The 15,844-nt window shown below is 37.3% G+C and overlaps 1 protein-coding gene across 3 annotated transcripts in view; it reads right to left on the minus strand.

Annotated features, from left to right (window-relative positions):
• rab3gap1 (RAB3 GTPase activating protein subunit 1) overlaps positions 1 to 15,844 on the minus strand; it is a 57,006-nt gene that overhangs the window by 33,090 nt on the left and 8,072 nt on the right. For all 3 annotated transcript variants that reach the window (XM_052028515.1, XM_052028523.1, XM_052028506.1), the window contains exons 3-9: positions 15,034 to 15,109; positions 14,508 to 14,643; positions 14,102 to 14,180; positions 9,192 to 9,311; positions 6,530 to 6,695; positions 5,454 to 5,553; positions 1,430 to 1,511 (exon numbers count right to left, since the gene is read on the minus strand). In XM_052028515.1, coding sequence (XP_051884475.1) covers positions 1,430 to 1,511; positions 5,454 to 5,553; positions 6,530 to 6,695; positions 9,192 to 9,311; positions 14,102 to 14,180; positions 14,508 to 14,643; positions 15,034 to 15,109 — 759 coding nt within the window. The remainder of the gene's footprint in view (positions 1 to 1,429; positions 1,512 to 5,453; positions 5,554 to 6,529; positions 6,696 to 9,191; positions 9,312 to 14,101; positions 14,181 to 14,507; positions 14,644 to 15,033; positions 15,110 to 15,844) is intronic.

Raw genomic sequence — 15,844 nt, forward strand, 5'->3', positions numbered from 1 at the left:
ATAGGGTAGATAGTCCTTTCACCCAGTGTGGAAATGTCAAATATTAGAGGGTATAATTTTGTAAGAGGGGGAAAGATAAAAGGAGATTTGCACAGCAAGTTTTTTTTTAAGACACAGAACGTGGTAGCTGCCTGGAATGTGCTGCCAGCGGAGGTGGTGGAAGCAGGTAAAATTGCAACGTTTAAGAGACACTTAGACAGACACATGAACAGGTAGGGAAGGGGGGGGATACGGACCATGTACAGGTAGATGGGATGAGTTTAGATTGGCACTGTGGTCAGGGCAGACATGGTGGGCCAAAGGGCCTGTTCCTGTGCTGTACTGTACTATTCTACAAGTTCTAATTAAATCTGTTCAAGGAGTTGGATATTTTTCAAATGGCTACAGGGATCAAAGGAGATAGGGAGAAATCTGGAACACGGTATTGAATTTGAATGTTCATTCATGTTACTGAACGGCAACACAGGCTCGAAGGGCCAAATGGCCAGAGTCCTGCTTCTATTTTTGTTTTATTGGAGTGGAATGCGTGATGGATGATTTCAGTCAAGGCATAACTTTTTTGTGAGGAAGCCTCCTTTGCACTAATTGCATCATTTACTATGACACCATAATGAAAGCAAAGCAAACAGTTTAAGTTGGGTCACCAATATTTATCTGATGGGTGGAAAAAAAAATCATTCTAGTACCAAGATGATTACATAACTATATCAGTGTACACCAAATAGATCTTTCTTTGTTTCACAACACAAAATCATTGAGAATATACATTTTGGTTTATTGTGTGTATGAGGCAGAAATCAATTATCTTTATCCACCATGCTTTTGGAAAATAGACTAATTTACATGTGTTGATGACTAAAAAATACCAATCCAAGAACTGCAAATACAGCAAATTAAAGAAAAAGGCAGGTTTTTGCTTAAGACCTGTTCAGTAAGTTAAACTTCTTTGAATTTTAAATATTACTTTCTTGTTCTTACGTGCAAGGTCATCATACCTCCAGACCTAGTATATTTCTGAGAGAAAGTTTCAGACAAACATCTCTCTGGCTTAGAATAACACTGCTGATGAACCAATAGTGGGCAGGGAATTATGTAAAAGGCACAGAAAACACATTGCAAGGGAAGATAAGTGCATTTTTAGGTAGAGTTCTTAGGATGATTTATAGCACATGGCTCTACATGCCATTTTTTTTAAAGTAGTAACAAATTTATTTAGGTAGGGTGTTATTCTGCTTATTACTATCATCCACAATACTATTTAACTGGATGGGGAAATAAGATTGAAACACTGTACCATCCAAGTCCCCCTCAGCCCTGTGAAATTAACTTTATTGACCATAAAACACTCAGATGTATTACAGGGTCAAGTAAACTAAACAAATAATTATTCTTTGTTACTGCTTGTAGCAGGATATTCACACAGCCTCACCTAATAGGGTCTTCACATGCTCCAAATGGTAACTTTCCAAATTCTAGACCACCCACTTCTCCTCCAACCAATGCATCAAAATCTACAAAGAAAGAAAATTCTTTATGAGCCATTTGTAAAAGAAAACCGTAGTTAACAAATATCAACTATGCATAAATTAATCTTCTTTAATTTCCAAATTATATAAACCAACAGATAAAATACAGCGATACCATACTTTACTGCTTCTATAGTTAGCCTGAATACATAAAAAGCTAAAAGTTATCCTTGTCACATCCATTTGATAGTTTTATTTCCAATATTTGAAAAAACTTAATTCTTTGTAAAAAAAAATTTAAAAACACCAATCGCAAAACAGATGAAGTTAGTTGCAGACCAAATTAATGAATCAGGATTTGTAATCAGCAGTGAAGTAACTGCTCATGCCATTAGTCTCAAAGAAAGTTCTCCACAAACATCTGGCCTTCTTTGTGGTGAGAACTTTCCCTTTCCTGCTATCAGAGGATCCAGGCACCCAGCAACTGAGATGTCATTAAGCTCTCTAGACTCAGGGAAGCAAAAGACTACTACATGATATGCATAATACTCCCAGCAATGCAAGTTTCCAAAAATAATTAATACATAAAAATATTGGGTAATAATTTTATTGTCGTAATAAGTGTAAATCATTTGCTCATTACTCTGCAAAAATGATAGCAACTTGATATAATATAAAAATAATATAAAAATCCTGATGCTGCTGTCATGATTCAGCCTTTCTCCAAAGCCTGCCTCCAAGATAATCTAGGAAATAACTCAACTTGATTTGAAGTTAAATAATGCGCAAATAAACTTCGCAGTAAAACACCCTGAAATATGTTTGGTTGCAGAAGGCTAAGAAAGCTTGTACACTAATAAAAGGTCACCAATCTGAAACTTTATTTCTCTCTCCACAGATGATGCCTGGCCCGTTTAGTATACGTCTTCTCTGCTCCAAAGAAAACAAACCCAGCCTATCCAGTTTAGGCAACATCCTAGTGAATGCCCTCTGCATCCATCTCCAGAGCAAACACATTCTTTCCATTCTACAGTGACCAAAAATGCACACAATATTCCGGATGTTGCCTCACCAATGTTTTACAAAACTGTACCATAACTTCCCTGCTCTTATATTCTGTGCCCCAGCTAATCTACCAGTTCTGACACCTTCAGGAATCTTTGGACTTGTGCACCAAGGCCCTCGGTCAAAAAAACAAGAAAAAGTAGCATTTTCCAGTAACCCATAAGGATGTAATACTACATACAAGGGTCATAACAACAATCAATCATTTTGCTCCCCACAGTCGAGCCAAGATTTCTACAGCTCGTATTCATACTCAATAACATCAAAGGATCTGGTAGTTATCACAGAAGTTTTCAATAATTAGTAAGTTGTTATTTGGTGCTCAGAGCTGCAAGGTTTAAACATTGTTTTAAACTGAAACTTAAACTGAAGCATTAGCATCTAGAATTAAGTATTATCATCTGGAATAGTCAGTTCTACTAATCCAGTTGCCTCAGTACTTTTTCACCCTCTTGCCTAATCCTTGCTTGCACCCCATTCCCATTTTTCTTTAGTATACAGGATGTCAATCAAGCCTATGCTGGCTCTCAGAGCACATCCATCAATCCCATTCTCCCAATTATCTCCCTGCAAGCTATTCTCTCTAACATGCACATCAGCTACCCCTGACTCTCCTGCCATCCACCTACATATGGGGCAAATTACTGCAGACAGTTAACCTACAGGGATATGGAAGGAACTGAAGCAATCAGAGGTTACCCACATAGTCACAAGGAGAACTTACAAAGATAGGGGCCCTACGTCAGGATTAAATCCTTTAATATTCCTTATTTTCGAGAAAATAAATCTTATAAAATTTGTGGTCTGCTTCAAAAGTTTGTGCAGAATTCAAACTACTTTCCTAGTAAATAATTTTGCATATTGAAACATTAGAAAAAAGACCAGATAATATTTTTAAGCTCAGAAGTATCTACCTGCACCTTAAAGTTCTTTTTTCAAAAATATAGAAATAGATTTTTCTTCAAAAATGCAATAAATTCTAAACCAGGATTGCAGGGACGATAGTAACACAAGAACTCCAAAGCAGTAGCTAGGGGGTTCAAGCCGTTGTATTGTGGCAGTTAGTGATGCAATTAAGTTCTAATAGTATGTTTTTGCTTGTGCAAAAAGGCTGTTACTAAGGAAACAAATTTACATACTTTGAAATCAAGTGCAAGGCAACAGTAAAAGGTGCTATATGTGGCACGCATTCAAATTATTTACTGATTTTTTATATCTATCCTTAAACACAGAATATAATCTTTTATTCTGACAGATTAAATGAATGTGAAGCTGAGAAAATCACTACTGCACCATATTATTCAATTAAAAATGCAGTCCATCATATAATCAAATATATTACCTCAAGGCTAATTATGAAAATTAGAGTGCTTTGCATACATCTAAAGCCTGATCTAAAAATCAATCAAAATTTTAAAAACCCAACTGGGTCCATCCATCAAGTTTTCATTAAGTTATTGAGTTAAAAGCATTTTTGAATCTATGCCAGTGTCAGTTCTTCAGATTTACATGCCATTGAAACAAGTTTGACTTCTCGTAAACGATTTCAGAAAATTTAATGACATAGAAGTCTTCTACTATTATGTCAATGTTTTTAAAATGCAATTGCTTACATTCTTATCAAGATTAACTGTGTCCTACTCATACACAACTAAGTTGTAAGCAATGCTCATGGTTCACTATAGCTTTGATACAAAAAAGTCATTTTTATTTTCTCTCTTTTGTCCATCTGTTTTACATAACATTACCCAACAAAGTACCAGTGTTGCTCCATGCTTATAACTCACATTAAAACTCAAATAATCTGGAACCCTCAGGACTTTGGTGATGCCGGACTAACAGGTTTTTCCAGACTAATAGATTTTTTAACTCCTGTTAATACTTGACCGCACTTTTACTTTTTCCACTGTGACGCATTAGTATAATAACCTTCCAGTGCTCGAGCGAGGAGTATGGGAAACAATGCCATCATGAATTTAAAAGGAGCATAAAATGGCGCTCCCATAAGTATGATAAGGAGTACAGGTGAAAGAACCCGTTAAGTTTAAAGGAGGTGTAGGAAACAGGCCGCAGTGAGTTTAGAGAGTTGGAAACAGTCACAGTGAATTTAAATGGAGCGCAGGAAACAGAACTACTGTATATACAAGAATGAACAGTTATTTGGATCACAAAATTAAAATCCAGGACAGCAAACCTCTAGAGGTACACAGTAATAAAAAAATGATTAATTCTATAGCTTGCCACTACAAACCCACTATGTCTCTCAGCATCAATACTAAATGCATGGGGTCAGGTGCCCGAACAACTTGTCTATCACAGCAGGCAACACAAAAAAAATGTTGATATGTTGATAATACAGAATGGATGTGATGAAACAAACTGTAAAAGAGGGCAAAGATAAACATCAATACAAGAATTTAAGTAAAAAATATGGACTAATAACAGATAACAGTAATTATATCCTTTCATCTTAAAAACATCACAAGGAGGCAAAATACAAGCAGAAATAAAGTAAAAGTATAAAATATGAACATGGACAAATACAAACGTTCATTCCCCTGGTACATTCCCCATGGTTCACTAGCACAATATGATGGACTCTTGACCTCACAATCTACCTCATTACGGCCTTGCACTTTATTGTCTACCTGCACTGCACTTACTCTGTAATTGTAACACTTTACTCTGCATTCTGTTATTGTTTTCCTTTGTACTACCACAATGCACTGTTGTAATGAAATGATCTGTATGGATGGCATGCAATAACAAAGTTTTTCACTATACCTCGGTACATATGACAATAATAAACCAATTTATCATTAAAGAAGTTATGGTCTGATACTTGAATTAAAATCATGTGCAATAGCAACCTTCAAATTGCACAATCATTATAATATAGCATTACAACATGGAACATCCTACCTGGTGGCTGCTGAGGCCAAGAATACTGTTGCCAATCTTGAAGGATATATGTAAACCGAATAGCTACATTTATTGGGGGCAAAGGTGTCAAAGGGCATCCCTAAAAGAGAAAAAGTATAGTGATAAAGTTAGTGGGCAAGCAATTCAGATACCTTTTTGAATCCCACATAAACTTCTCAGCTAATGAAATAACGATTCCCGGGAAACAGAAGCTGGAGTCAACCATAAGGTCCTTCCACCATTCAATGAGATCATGATTGACGTTTTATCTCAATGCCACTCCCCTGCAATGGCCCCATATCCCTCTATTCCCTTGATATCTAAAATCTACCAGTCTCAATCATGAACATACAGGTGATAATCATATTACCAGTGGAGGTTTGCATTCCTAGAAAACAGTCCATATTGCAATTTTCTATAAAGCAAAGCCACGTCATCTGTGCGTGCATCAACAAAACGCGAGTTGGAAAGAAATTAGTTTTGTGTTCAGTTATTTACTTTTCTCCCCCCACATAAATTCTATATCAAATATCTGGGTAGTGGTTTGTGAACTTCCTTTAACCAAACAGCCGTAATGTGGAGTTTGCCTGTCTTCAGCAACTGAGCCTCCTGGGTAGACAATTCCAAAGATCCACTTCCCTCTGAGTGAAGAAACTTCTCCTTACTTCTGTCCTGAATAACTGACCCTTTGAGTCTGTGACCACAGTTCTAGACATGCCAACATCATCTCTGCATCTACTTTGTCAAGACCCATAAGAATTTTGTACAATTCAATGAAATCACCTCTCATTCACTTAAACTTGAGAAAGTATTGTGCAGTCTGCTTAATCTCCCCACAGATAACAAACCTGCCAGGTAGCTTTACTTCCTATAACTCTCAATAAGCTCTATTAATTAAGACTAGGCCAAAATTTCCTACCATTAAAAATTAACTTCATTAGATTAGAAGCAGAATCCAGAATAACTTTAAAGTAGTGGAAAAGGTGAAAGAATAAGGAGAAAGACTGGGCTGAGACTAATTGGTTTGTTTTTCAGAGAGACTGCTAGATTACAGTGGGCAAAATAAAAATACTTACAATCTTGGATTTAAATATGTCCAGAAGACCTGACAGATGATTGTACTGATTTGGCACTTTCCGAAGATGAACCATTTCAAAATCCGTCCGGACACCAGGGCCTTCGCATACACCCACGTACATTCTTCTTGACTTTTGTTGAATTTGCACAAACAGGGCCACCTGACTAATTTAAGATACATAATTACTCAATTCACTTAACTCTGCAATGATCCATCAATAAATGCTACCACCACTATTGAATGAATCAGAATTTTTAACTATGCATTTGCTAAACATATTTCAGTATCTTTTCAAGCTTATGGAATATACATGACCTTTACATGGTTTTTAATTGGATGAGGTCTGGAACTTTAAGTATGGGAATCCTCATTAATTTAGTTAGTAGCAGGCCAAAAAATTATTTGGAAGCATCCTGCAAAATTGTTACAAAATGCCAATAGTTCTGTATCCATTTCTGTACAAAATTCCACAAAGTGCCATCTTTGTGTTCAGGATTCCTTCCCCAAAGCTGAAGTCCTGAACTTCCTGGCCAGTCAGCACTCCAATATTCATTCATGTGCGAGATCAAAATCCTATATTATCTGCAACTAGTGAAGCAACTCTTGGCATGAAATTGACACTTACCATTAGTGTCAGTTATTGTTATTTGCTGAAAGTTAACGAATCAACAGCCAAACTAATATGGATCAGAAAATAACTCTTAATCTTATTCACAAACAACTATATACCAAAGGCAAAAAAAGTAATACTTAACCTTCCTAGCAACAAACTGAAACTCTAACACCAGCTATGTTACATCATAACCTAAGACATTATTTAATGTCTTAATGCCTAATAAACTAATATAATTAACAATAATATTCATGTTTTCCAAAAAAAAAAGTCTTCAGTCATGGGCAGAAATAAACAGCAGTAAAAATTTTCATCCCATACCAGCAATGCCATCTGACACAACAGAATTAACCATCTATCCCAGTCAGAAGCAAATAGGAATACCGCAATATATGTCACCACATAATAGAGAATGATCAACACGGTTTAAAACCACAGAATATACCTCCATCTAGTGGCATCAGAAGTTTTATGTTTGCATGGTATTTGTTATGTGAGAAAGCAACACGTTTATAAGCTGCAAGCATAAGCGTTACTTCAATTTGTTAACTGAAGATGAATTGGATTTGCCATATCAACACCATAGCTACAAGAGCAGGACAGAGGCTGGGTACTCTGACAGCTAACTATTTCTTGGCTTTCAAACCCACTTTATATATAATGCTCAAATTAGGAATTCAATGGTATACTCACCACTCACAAGGATGAATATAGTTGCAACAAGACTCAAGAAACTCAGTAGTATTACACAAGCTTAAAACTCACCAGAACAAAGCATTCTGTTTGACTGGTGTTTTGCCTCTGAATTAATGGCCCAGAGCTTGCAATGTTGTGCAGCACTTGTGGCCGATCTACACAAAAAGGCTGTATTAAACTAATGCAGATTCCCTAAGGGTAACCTGCTGGATGGATCTGACTCCAGACATACACCCTGCAGGGCCTTCCATGTGCAAGTCTTGGTGGTAGTAGTGGGATGTGGTGGGAGGCGACAGGGGAGAAGTAGAATAACCAGGACCTATAATAAAAGTTTAAAAATAACTTAACAGCGAAACCTTGCCTCCACCTTATCCAGCTATCAAAATCACTGATATTCCTAACACTCAAACATTCTAAACTTGCAGGAACTCAAAAAAAAATCCTAGCTATTAAAATGTCATTGCTTTTTTAAAAAAAATCTAAAACCAAAACATTTTAATATGCTTAAAAACAATTAAAACGTGGACAAACTAAAACAGTTAAAAATTGCAAATTAACCTTACAGCTGTTCATCTCGACTTAAATGAAGATGCAGTGTTTGCCAAGTTCAACCCGCCACAAGTTGTTCACATGGATTCCCCACCGAAGTTGGTATGGAAGTGCCACATCTTTGTGTTTCACTGTTGAACTCCTGACAAGTCCAACACTGGAGTGTAGTTGGGAAAACAGCTGTCAGGAGGATTGTATAAGCAAGCATGGGGATACAGCTGCAGGTACTTAAATGGGGAAATATTGGTATTTTTGGCAAAATCTGGGCTATCATACAAATATTGAAGCTAACATCTCTAGAGAGCACATTACAGCATTGACTGAAGCTTACTTATTTTGAAAGTAACTCACAACTCAAGCCATTGCCATCAAGAAAGACAAAGATCACTTTCATGTTACTTTTCAAGATATAGGCCATCCCGACTTAAGAAGCACTCTTCTTTCATAGCTCTTGTGTCAAAATCCTGGAATTCCTTATCACCAAATCACTGCAGGAAAGCCATAATCACTAGGCTTTCTGTGGTCAAGTAGGGAAGGACAGCATGGCCTTAATCATAAACCAAATAATCTTTCAATAAGAGAAGGCCCATGGGAGTCAGCATGGATATTCTCCCAACATTCCAACAGATTAGCTGATTCTTCATCTCATTATTTACTTAAGTATGATAAAATGCAAGATAATCCAAGTATTATTTATCAATTCATGTGAAAGGGTCAATCAAAAACACAAACCTCAAGTTCCTCTTCTTTGATGTCCCATCTGTGAACATCTAATAAAATTCTCTTTCAAATATTAACTTACCAACCAGTGTTGCCTAATGCAATGGAGATGGAGCTGAGCAGAATATTGCACTTCGATTCACTGATGACTGCATCGTTAGTAGCTGCTGGAGCAATTATCACAAACTCCCGTAGACCATACCTAGTATAAGAAATTCCCAAAAATAAATTTGCTATTTATATCTGTTCACCTTTGAACATCAATGGCAAGATGAAAAGTTATAATTCGATCCACATCTACAGATATCGATGAAGTATATTTACAACTGATGTGCCCCAAGAAGTTAATCAAAGCTCTTTAGGTAAGCAGTATATGTAAACATAATATTTCTTAAACCCAGATTTCCAATGTTGCATTACTACAGAAATAAATCACGAATCAAAAGAGTTTAAAATTTAGCTGTGCATGTCTTCACAGCTCTCATTACCAAATGGTAGAAAAGCTATCATCCCTGATGAAGCACAAACTGTCATAGAATCGTACAAGACAGACACAGGCCCTTTCAGTCTACTTTGTCCATGCTGACCGTGATGCTAGTCTATGCTAATTTCTGCATTAGGCCTAGATCCCTCTGCATCTTTCCAATCTAAGTACCTGCCCAAATGTCTTTTGAACGATGTAATTGTATCTGCCTCTGCCAGCTCCTCCGGCAGCTTGTTTCAGATAACCACCACCCTCTATGTGAAAAATTTACCTCTCAGATCTCCTTTAAATTTCTCCCCTCTTGCCTTAAACCTGTGCCTTTGGTTCTAGATTCCCTTGTCCTGGGAAAATGATTACCCATTCTATCTATACCCTTCTAATTTTATAAACTTTTACAAGGTCACCCCTAAGCCTCCAGCATTCCACTGAGAATAAACCCAGCCTATCCAATCTCTGCTTATAAATAGAGTCCTCCATTCCAGGCAACATCCCAGTGAATCTCTTCTGCATTTTCTCTAATGCTACCACATTGTTCCTATGAAAATGCCTTTTTTCCCCCCGTAGAGACCGTAGATGCTGGAATCTGAACCAAAAAACTGCTGGAGGAACTCAACAGGTCAAGGAGCATTGGAATGGTCGACATTTCAGGTTGAGACCTGCATCAGAAATGCCTTTTTCACTACTCTATTCACTTGTGTCGTCATTTTCAGCAAGCGATGAACTTGCACCCCATGGTCCCTCCTGAGAGAGGCCTAGTAGGACATACAGTGTAAATGTATGTCCTACTAATTCTAGTTGGACATACATTTACACTGTATGTCCTACTGAAATTTAACTTCCCAAAGTACCGTAACTCACGTGTCTGGATTAAGTTCCATCTCCCACAGCTCTGCCCAACTTTCTGGCTGATCCAAGCCCCACTATATCCTTAGACAACCTTCTTCGCTATCTATTTTCATTATGTGTAAAGGTTGTGTATAGGTACCAATTAAGTGGGCTTGATGGTATTGAACTTTGAGTGTCATTAGAACTGCAGTTATCCAGACAAGTGGAGAGTATTCCATCATGCTCCTGACTTGTGCCATGTAGAGGGTGAAAAGGTTTTGCAGTATTACAAAGTGAGTCACTTACCATTGGATACACAGTTGAATTTCTAGTCAACGGTGAACCCTCAAAATGTCGATCATGAGGGCCTCAGCAATGGTAACGCTATTGATTGTCAAGGGGAAGTGATTAGACTTTCTCTTATCAGAGATGCTCAATGCCTGATACTTTTGTATCAGTTAATCCCTGAAAGTTGTATAGGTTTTGCTGACAAATTGCAGATGAACTTGTGCAATTGTCAGCAAACATCCATAAGCCCACATTAAGATGGAAAGGAACTCATTGATAAAGCACTGAAAATCAGAAGTGAGGACAAACCATTGCAATTGCTTCACTCAAAAGAAACAGACCAGTGACCTCTTCCAACAAACAACATATTTAAGATAATTAACCACATAAGGTACATTATTTTTGTTTTGGAACAATTGGTTAGCATCTGGAATGCGCACCCTAACAGGGTGGTGAGAGCAGTTCCAATTATAGGTTTCAAACGGGAATTGTAAAGGTACATGGAAGAAAAATATTGCAGGCCTATAGCATAAGGGCAGGGTAGTAAGACTAGCCGTACTGTTCCTACATAATTGGCAATATTTATCATTACAAGTAAAAAAATATTTGTGGACTACATATATGGATCCAAGCAAAAAATTAAAAAGTATCTACAGAGAATAGAGATCAAGGTATGCATCAATGGTGGTGAGGTGGAGATGGTTGGGAGCTTTAAGTTCCTAGGCGGAAACATCACCAATGGCTTGTCCTGGTCCAACCATGTTGATGCTATGGCCAAGAAAGCTCACCAGCACCTCTACTTCCTCAGAAGGCTAAGGAAATTCAGCATGTCCCTGCTGACCCTCACCAATTTTTATAGATGTACCACAGAAAGCATCCTATCCGGTTGCATCACAGCTTGGTATGGCAACTGCTCTGCCCAAGAATGCAAGAAATTGCAGAGAGTTGTGGACGCAGCTCAATCCATCACGAAAACCAGCCTCCCTTCCATGGACTCTGTCTACATTTCTTGTTGCCTCAGAAAAGCAGGCAGCATAATCAAGTACCTCTCCCACGTCGGACATTCTCTCTTCTCCCTCCTTCCATCGGGCAGAAAATATAAATGCTTGAAAACACGCACCATCTGGCTCAAGGATAGTTTCTATCCCGCAGTTATAAGATTCTTGAATGGACCTCTTAAACGGATCTCTAATGATGAACTCTTGGCCTCACAATCTACCTCACCATAGTCCTTGCACCTTATTGTCTATCTGCGCTGCACTTTCTCTGTAACTGCAACACTATGTTTGCATTCTGTTATTGCTTTTCTCTTACACTACCTCAATGTACTCAAGTTTTGAAATGATCTGTATGGGTGGCTTGCAAAATCAAAAGTTTTCACTGTATTTCACTTCATGTGGCAATAATAAAACAATTACAATTCCAGGTAAATGTAGGAAATTGTTGGTAGGGGTGATCTTTGACAAGGAACAGGTCTGTGTAGCCAAATTCTTCTGTTACTACATAGAAACACAACATTAAAGCAGGCCATCCAGCACCTCAAGCCTGACAACTACCTGATCATATCGCAACCAATCTGCACTTCAACTCAATGCACCCCATCTCTCAACTAGAACTTAAAGGGCCAGATCCTGCTGGCTACTGAATGACATTGCCAGCCTGGAGCCACTTAAACAGCAACAAGTCAAGAACTTCCACATAAGCAATTTAAGTTTACTCCACCACTGGACTCCACATGGAGCCCAAATGCCAAATCCAATTTAATCAAGATTCTCTAGTGTTCATGGTGGAGAAATTGGCCCGCTTATCCTACACTAGTTTAGACCCCATTGACTTCAATGGGAATTATAGGGAAATAATGTTATTATAATAATAATAACAACAACAACAACTGATTTACTTGAATTATTTAAATTATTTACTTCAATTTTAATAGTTTTAAATAGCTCCAAATACCAGAGACATGTAAAACTATAGAATTACCCAAAAAATTTTGACTGTCAGTAATAGTGGCAGGGCTTTGCTCATTGTCAAAGTTTTCAGAGATATTTTAGGAGTGGATCTTTCTCGCCGAACCACTGGAGGACCCACTGTCATCCAATCCATGCCCCTGGGATTCTTTGTGCCAGTGAGGCCTACCTTGGCAATGTATTTGTCCTCTGCTGTGTGGATCTGCACATTGCGACTTGACAGAATCGTGGGAAAACCAGAAGAGGCAGTTGTAGTCAAAGGGATTGGGTCAGCAAGATACGTCTTGAAACTTTTTTTAGGGAGAGAGTTCCATATTTTTCCTACCTTTTGAGTGAATTGTGTCCTGATTTCACTCGTGAATGGCATTGCTTTTAATATTTTTATACCTTCACCCTTTACTTTCTATTCTTCTTCTACCCAACGAATGAAAAATTTTATTGACCCTATCTAATCATTTTTTGTTTCAAAACATGATTTGACCACCCTCCAATTATCAGAATTCAAAGGAATACAATCCAGTTTCATACAATCCATCCATGTAATTTCTAAAACCACTCTCACAAACCTTAACTTGCTGGATCAAGAAGATAGGAAATAAGTTCAGTGAATGGTGTGCATACAGGGAGTCTGGAGTATGAGACTACAAGCATGATTTTGAAATATCAAAATGATCAGAACTGATCTACAATTGGATATTTTAAAACCCACATGTGAAGTCAATAAACTTTGTATATGTAGTTTCTATAAATCTATCTCAGAAATCTTTACATCTAAATTCACAAAATCAATTCAATTCATAGGATGAAACACATTATTTAAACAAGGGTAAGGTGCAATTAAAATTCCCAGTTTCTTTATTGGAAGTATAAATCACTGAACAGCATAGTTTATCCATTCAGAATTTTGCCACTTTCCCGTTTTGGGAAGTTCTCTTTGTGCTCTCAAGCTTCTAGAGTAACAAAACCAGTTTCATTCACTTCACTCCGGAGGTATTCCAAAGGAAAAACATTAGTATTAGTCTGGACATCACTCCATAGACTTGAGTAACAACTGAGCTCATGATAATTACAGCATATAGGAAAGACCAATATTCCTTAAAATTGGAGACAAGGAATATTTTGCACTGAACACATATCTTTTAGTCTTTCCTGCTCCTTTAAAAATAATTTTAAAAAACCTTCCACATTCCTAAGTTTAGTCATTTCCTAGAAAAATTTTGGCAGCAAATTGGGATGTCTCTGAGGCATTGATACTGCATCACAGCTCTGCTTATTTACATATGGATGCAAGTCCTACATGCACTTTGATACAAGACCTTGCTGATTACTCACCAGAGACACAACTTCTAAATCATGTATAGTATCAGCTTCATATAAAATTGTCAATTGTCTAACTACAATAAATAGCTTCAAGAACATGCCTACCATCTGACGAGGCAGTGAGCTCTGGGTGGAAAATCATTGTTCATGGATAGCAAATCCTGCATTGCTTCAGGAAGAACATCTATTAAAATAAAATTGCAATTTACAAAATAGATTTTTCCCCCAAAAGAAAAACATAAAACAGAATGCTTCTGTGGAAGAAACTAAATTCTTTATAGAATCATAAACAGTGGTGCTTAAAATGAACAAAATGGAGAAGGAAACCAATTTACAAAATCCACACCCCATGAAAGTTTTGAGAGTAGATTTGGAACCTAAAGGTTCTACTTCCACAAAATTATTCAAAGTGGATAAAATTTATTCCAATTAATTAAAGAGCTCAAGTACTTCCGATTCCCCATCAATGACTGTATAAATGCAAACAGCCAGCAAGGGTAACTAGTCATACCTTCTTCACACGCTTCTTTTATGTCTTTATCGGTTGAAGTTTCTTGTTTGAGGTAATGATGCGTTATACTGAATTTATAATCTGCGAAAGAAATCTCATCAGACTTCTCCTCCCACACTCCAGAGGTTAATTCACCCTATAAATTCACAAGGTACAATAATATAGCTAGCTGTACAGAACAATAATTTAATACACAAAAGCACTATAATTGAGTTTAAAAGTTTACAATAGATTCTGCCAATAACTATAAATACCATGGGTTGAAATTATTACCCACTGGAAAGTACCATAGAGAAATGACAATTATTCCAATGCTGAAACATTCTTTCTCTCTGCATTACTCATGGTGAAATGCTTCACACGTTTATTTTATAGCCAGATATAAATAAACTCAATATATTTGTGGAGCAAACACATTTAAAAAGAACTCTCATTGCCATTAATCTAATTCATTTTCATTTATCATTAATACAATTTCTTCACAAATTTTGCACGCTACTTAATTAAAAAGATTAATTAAAAAGACCTTTTCCAAAGGTTTGCTTGTGGTACTTCCAATCAGTTTCCAATCATTCAGCACTTCTTCAATTTTTGACACAAATCTAAAGATAAGAAAGTGAGGAATAAGAGATAAATTTAAAATATCCAAAGTAACTTTTTTTATTGGCATAGACATGATGAATAGAGTAGCCTCTTCCTGCATTGTAAAATTATATGATTCTATGAACTGCTACCGATCCTCTAATAAAACAATTATATATGTCAACCACGTAGACGCCACGGCCAAGAAAGCTCACCAGCACCTCTACTTCAAGAAGCTAAAGAAATTTGGCATGTCTCCCTTGAAACTCACCAACTTCTATCGATGCACCACAGAAAATATCCAATCTGGATGCATCACAGCTTGGGATGGCAACTGTTCTGCCCTGGACCCCAAGAAACTGCAGGGAGTCGTGGACACAGCTCAGCACATCATGGAAACCAGCCTCCCCTCCATGTACTCTGTCTATACTTTTCGCTGCCTCAGTAAAGCAGCCAACATTATCAAAGAGCCCACCCACCCAGGACATACCCTCTTCTCCCCTCTCCCATTAGGCCTGAAAGCACGTACCACCAGGTTCAAGGACAGCTTCTATCCCACTGCTATAAAACTATTGAATGGTTCTCTAGTACAATAAGATGGACTCTTGACCTCATGATCTACCTCATTATGACCTTGCACCTTATTGTCTACCTGCACTGCACTTTCTCTGTAGTTTTGACACTTTACTCTGCATTCTGTATAGCTTTACCTTGTACTACCTCAATGCACTGTGTAATGAATTGATCTGTATGAA

This window comes from Pristis pectinata, chromosome 1, assembly GCF_009764475.1.
Source record: "Pristis pectinata isolate sPriPec2 chromosome 1, sPriPec2.1.pri, whole genome shotgun sequence".
NCBI lineage: Eukaryota > Metazoa > Chordata > Chondrichthyes > Rhinopristiformes > Pristidae > Pristis > Pristis pectinata.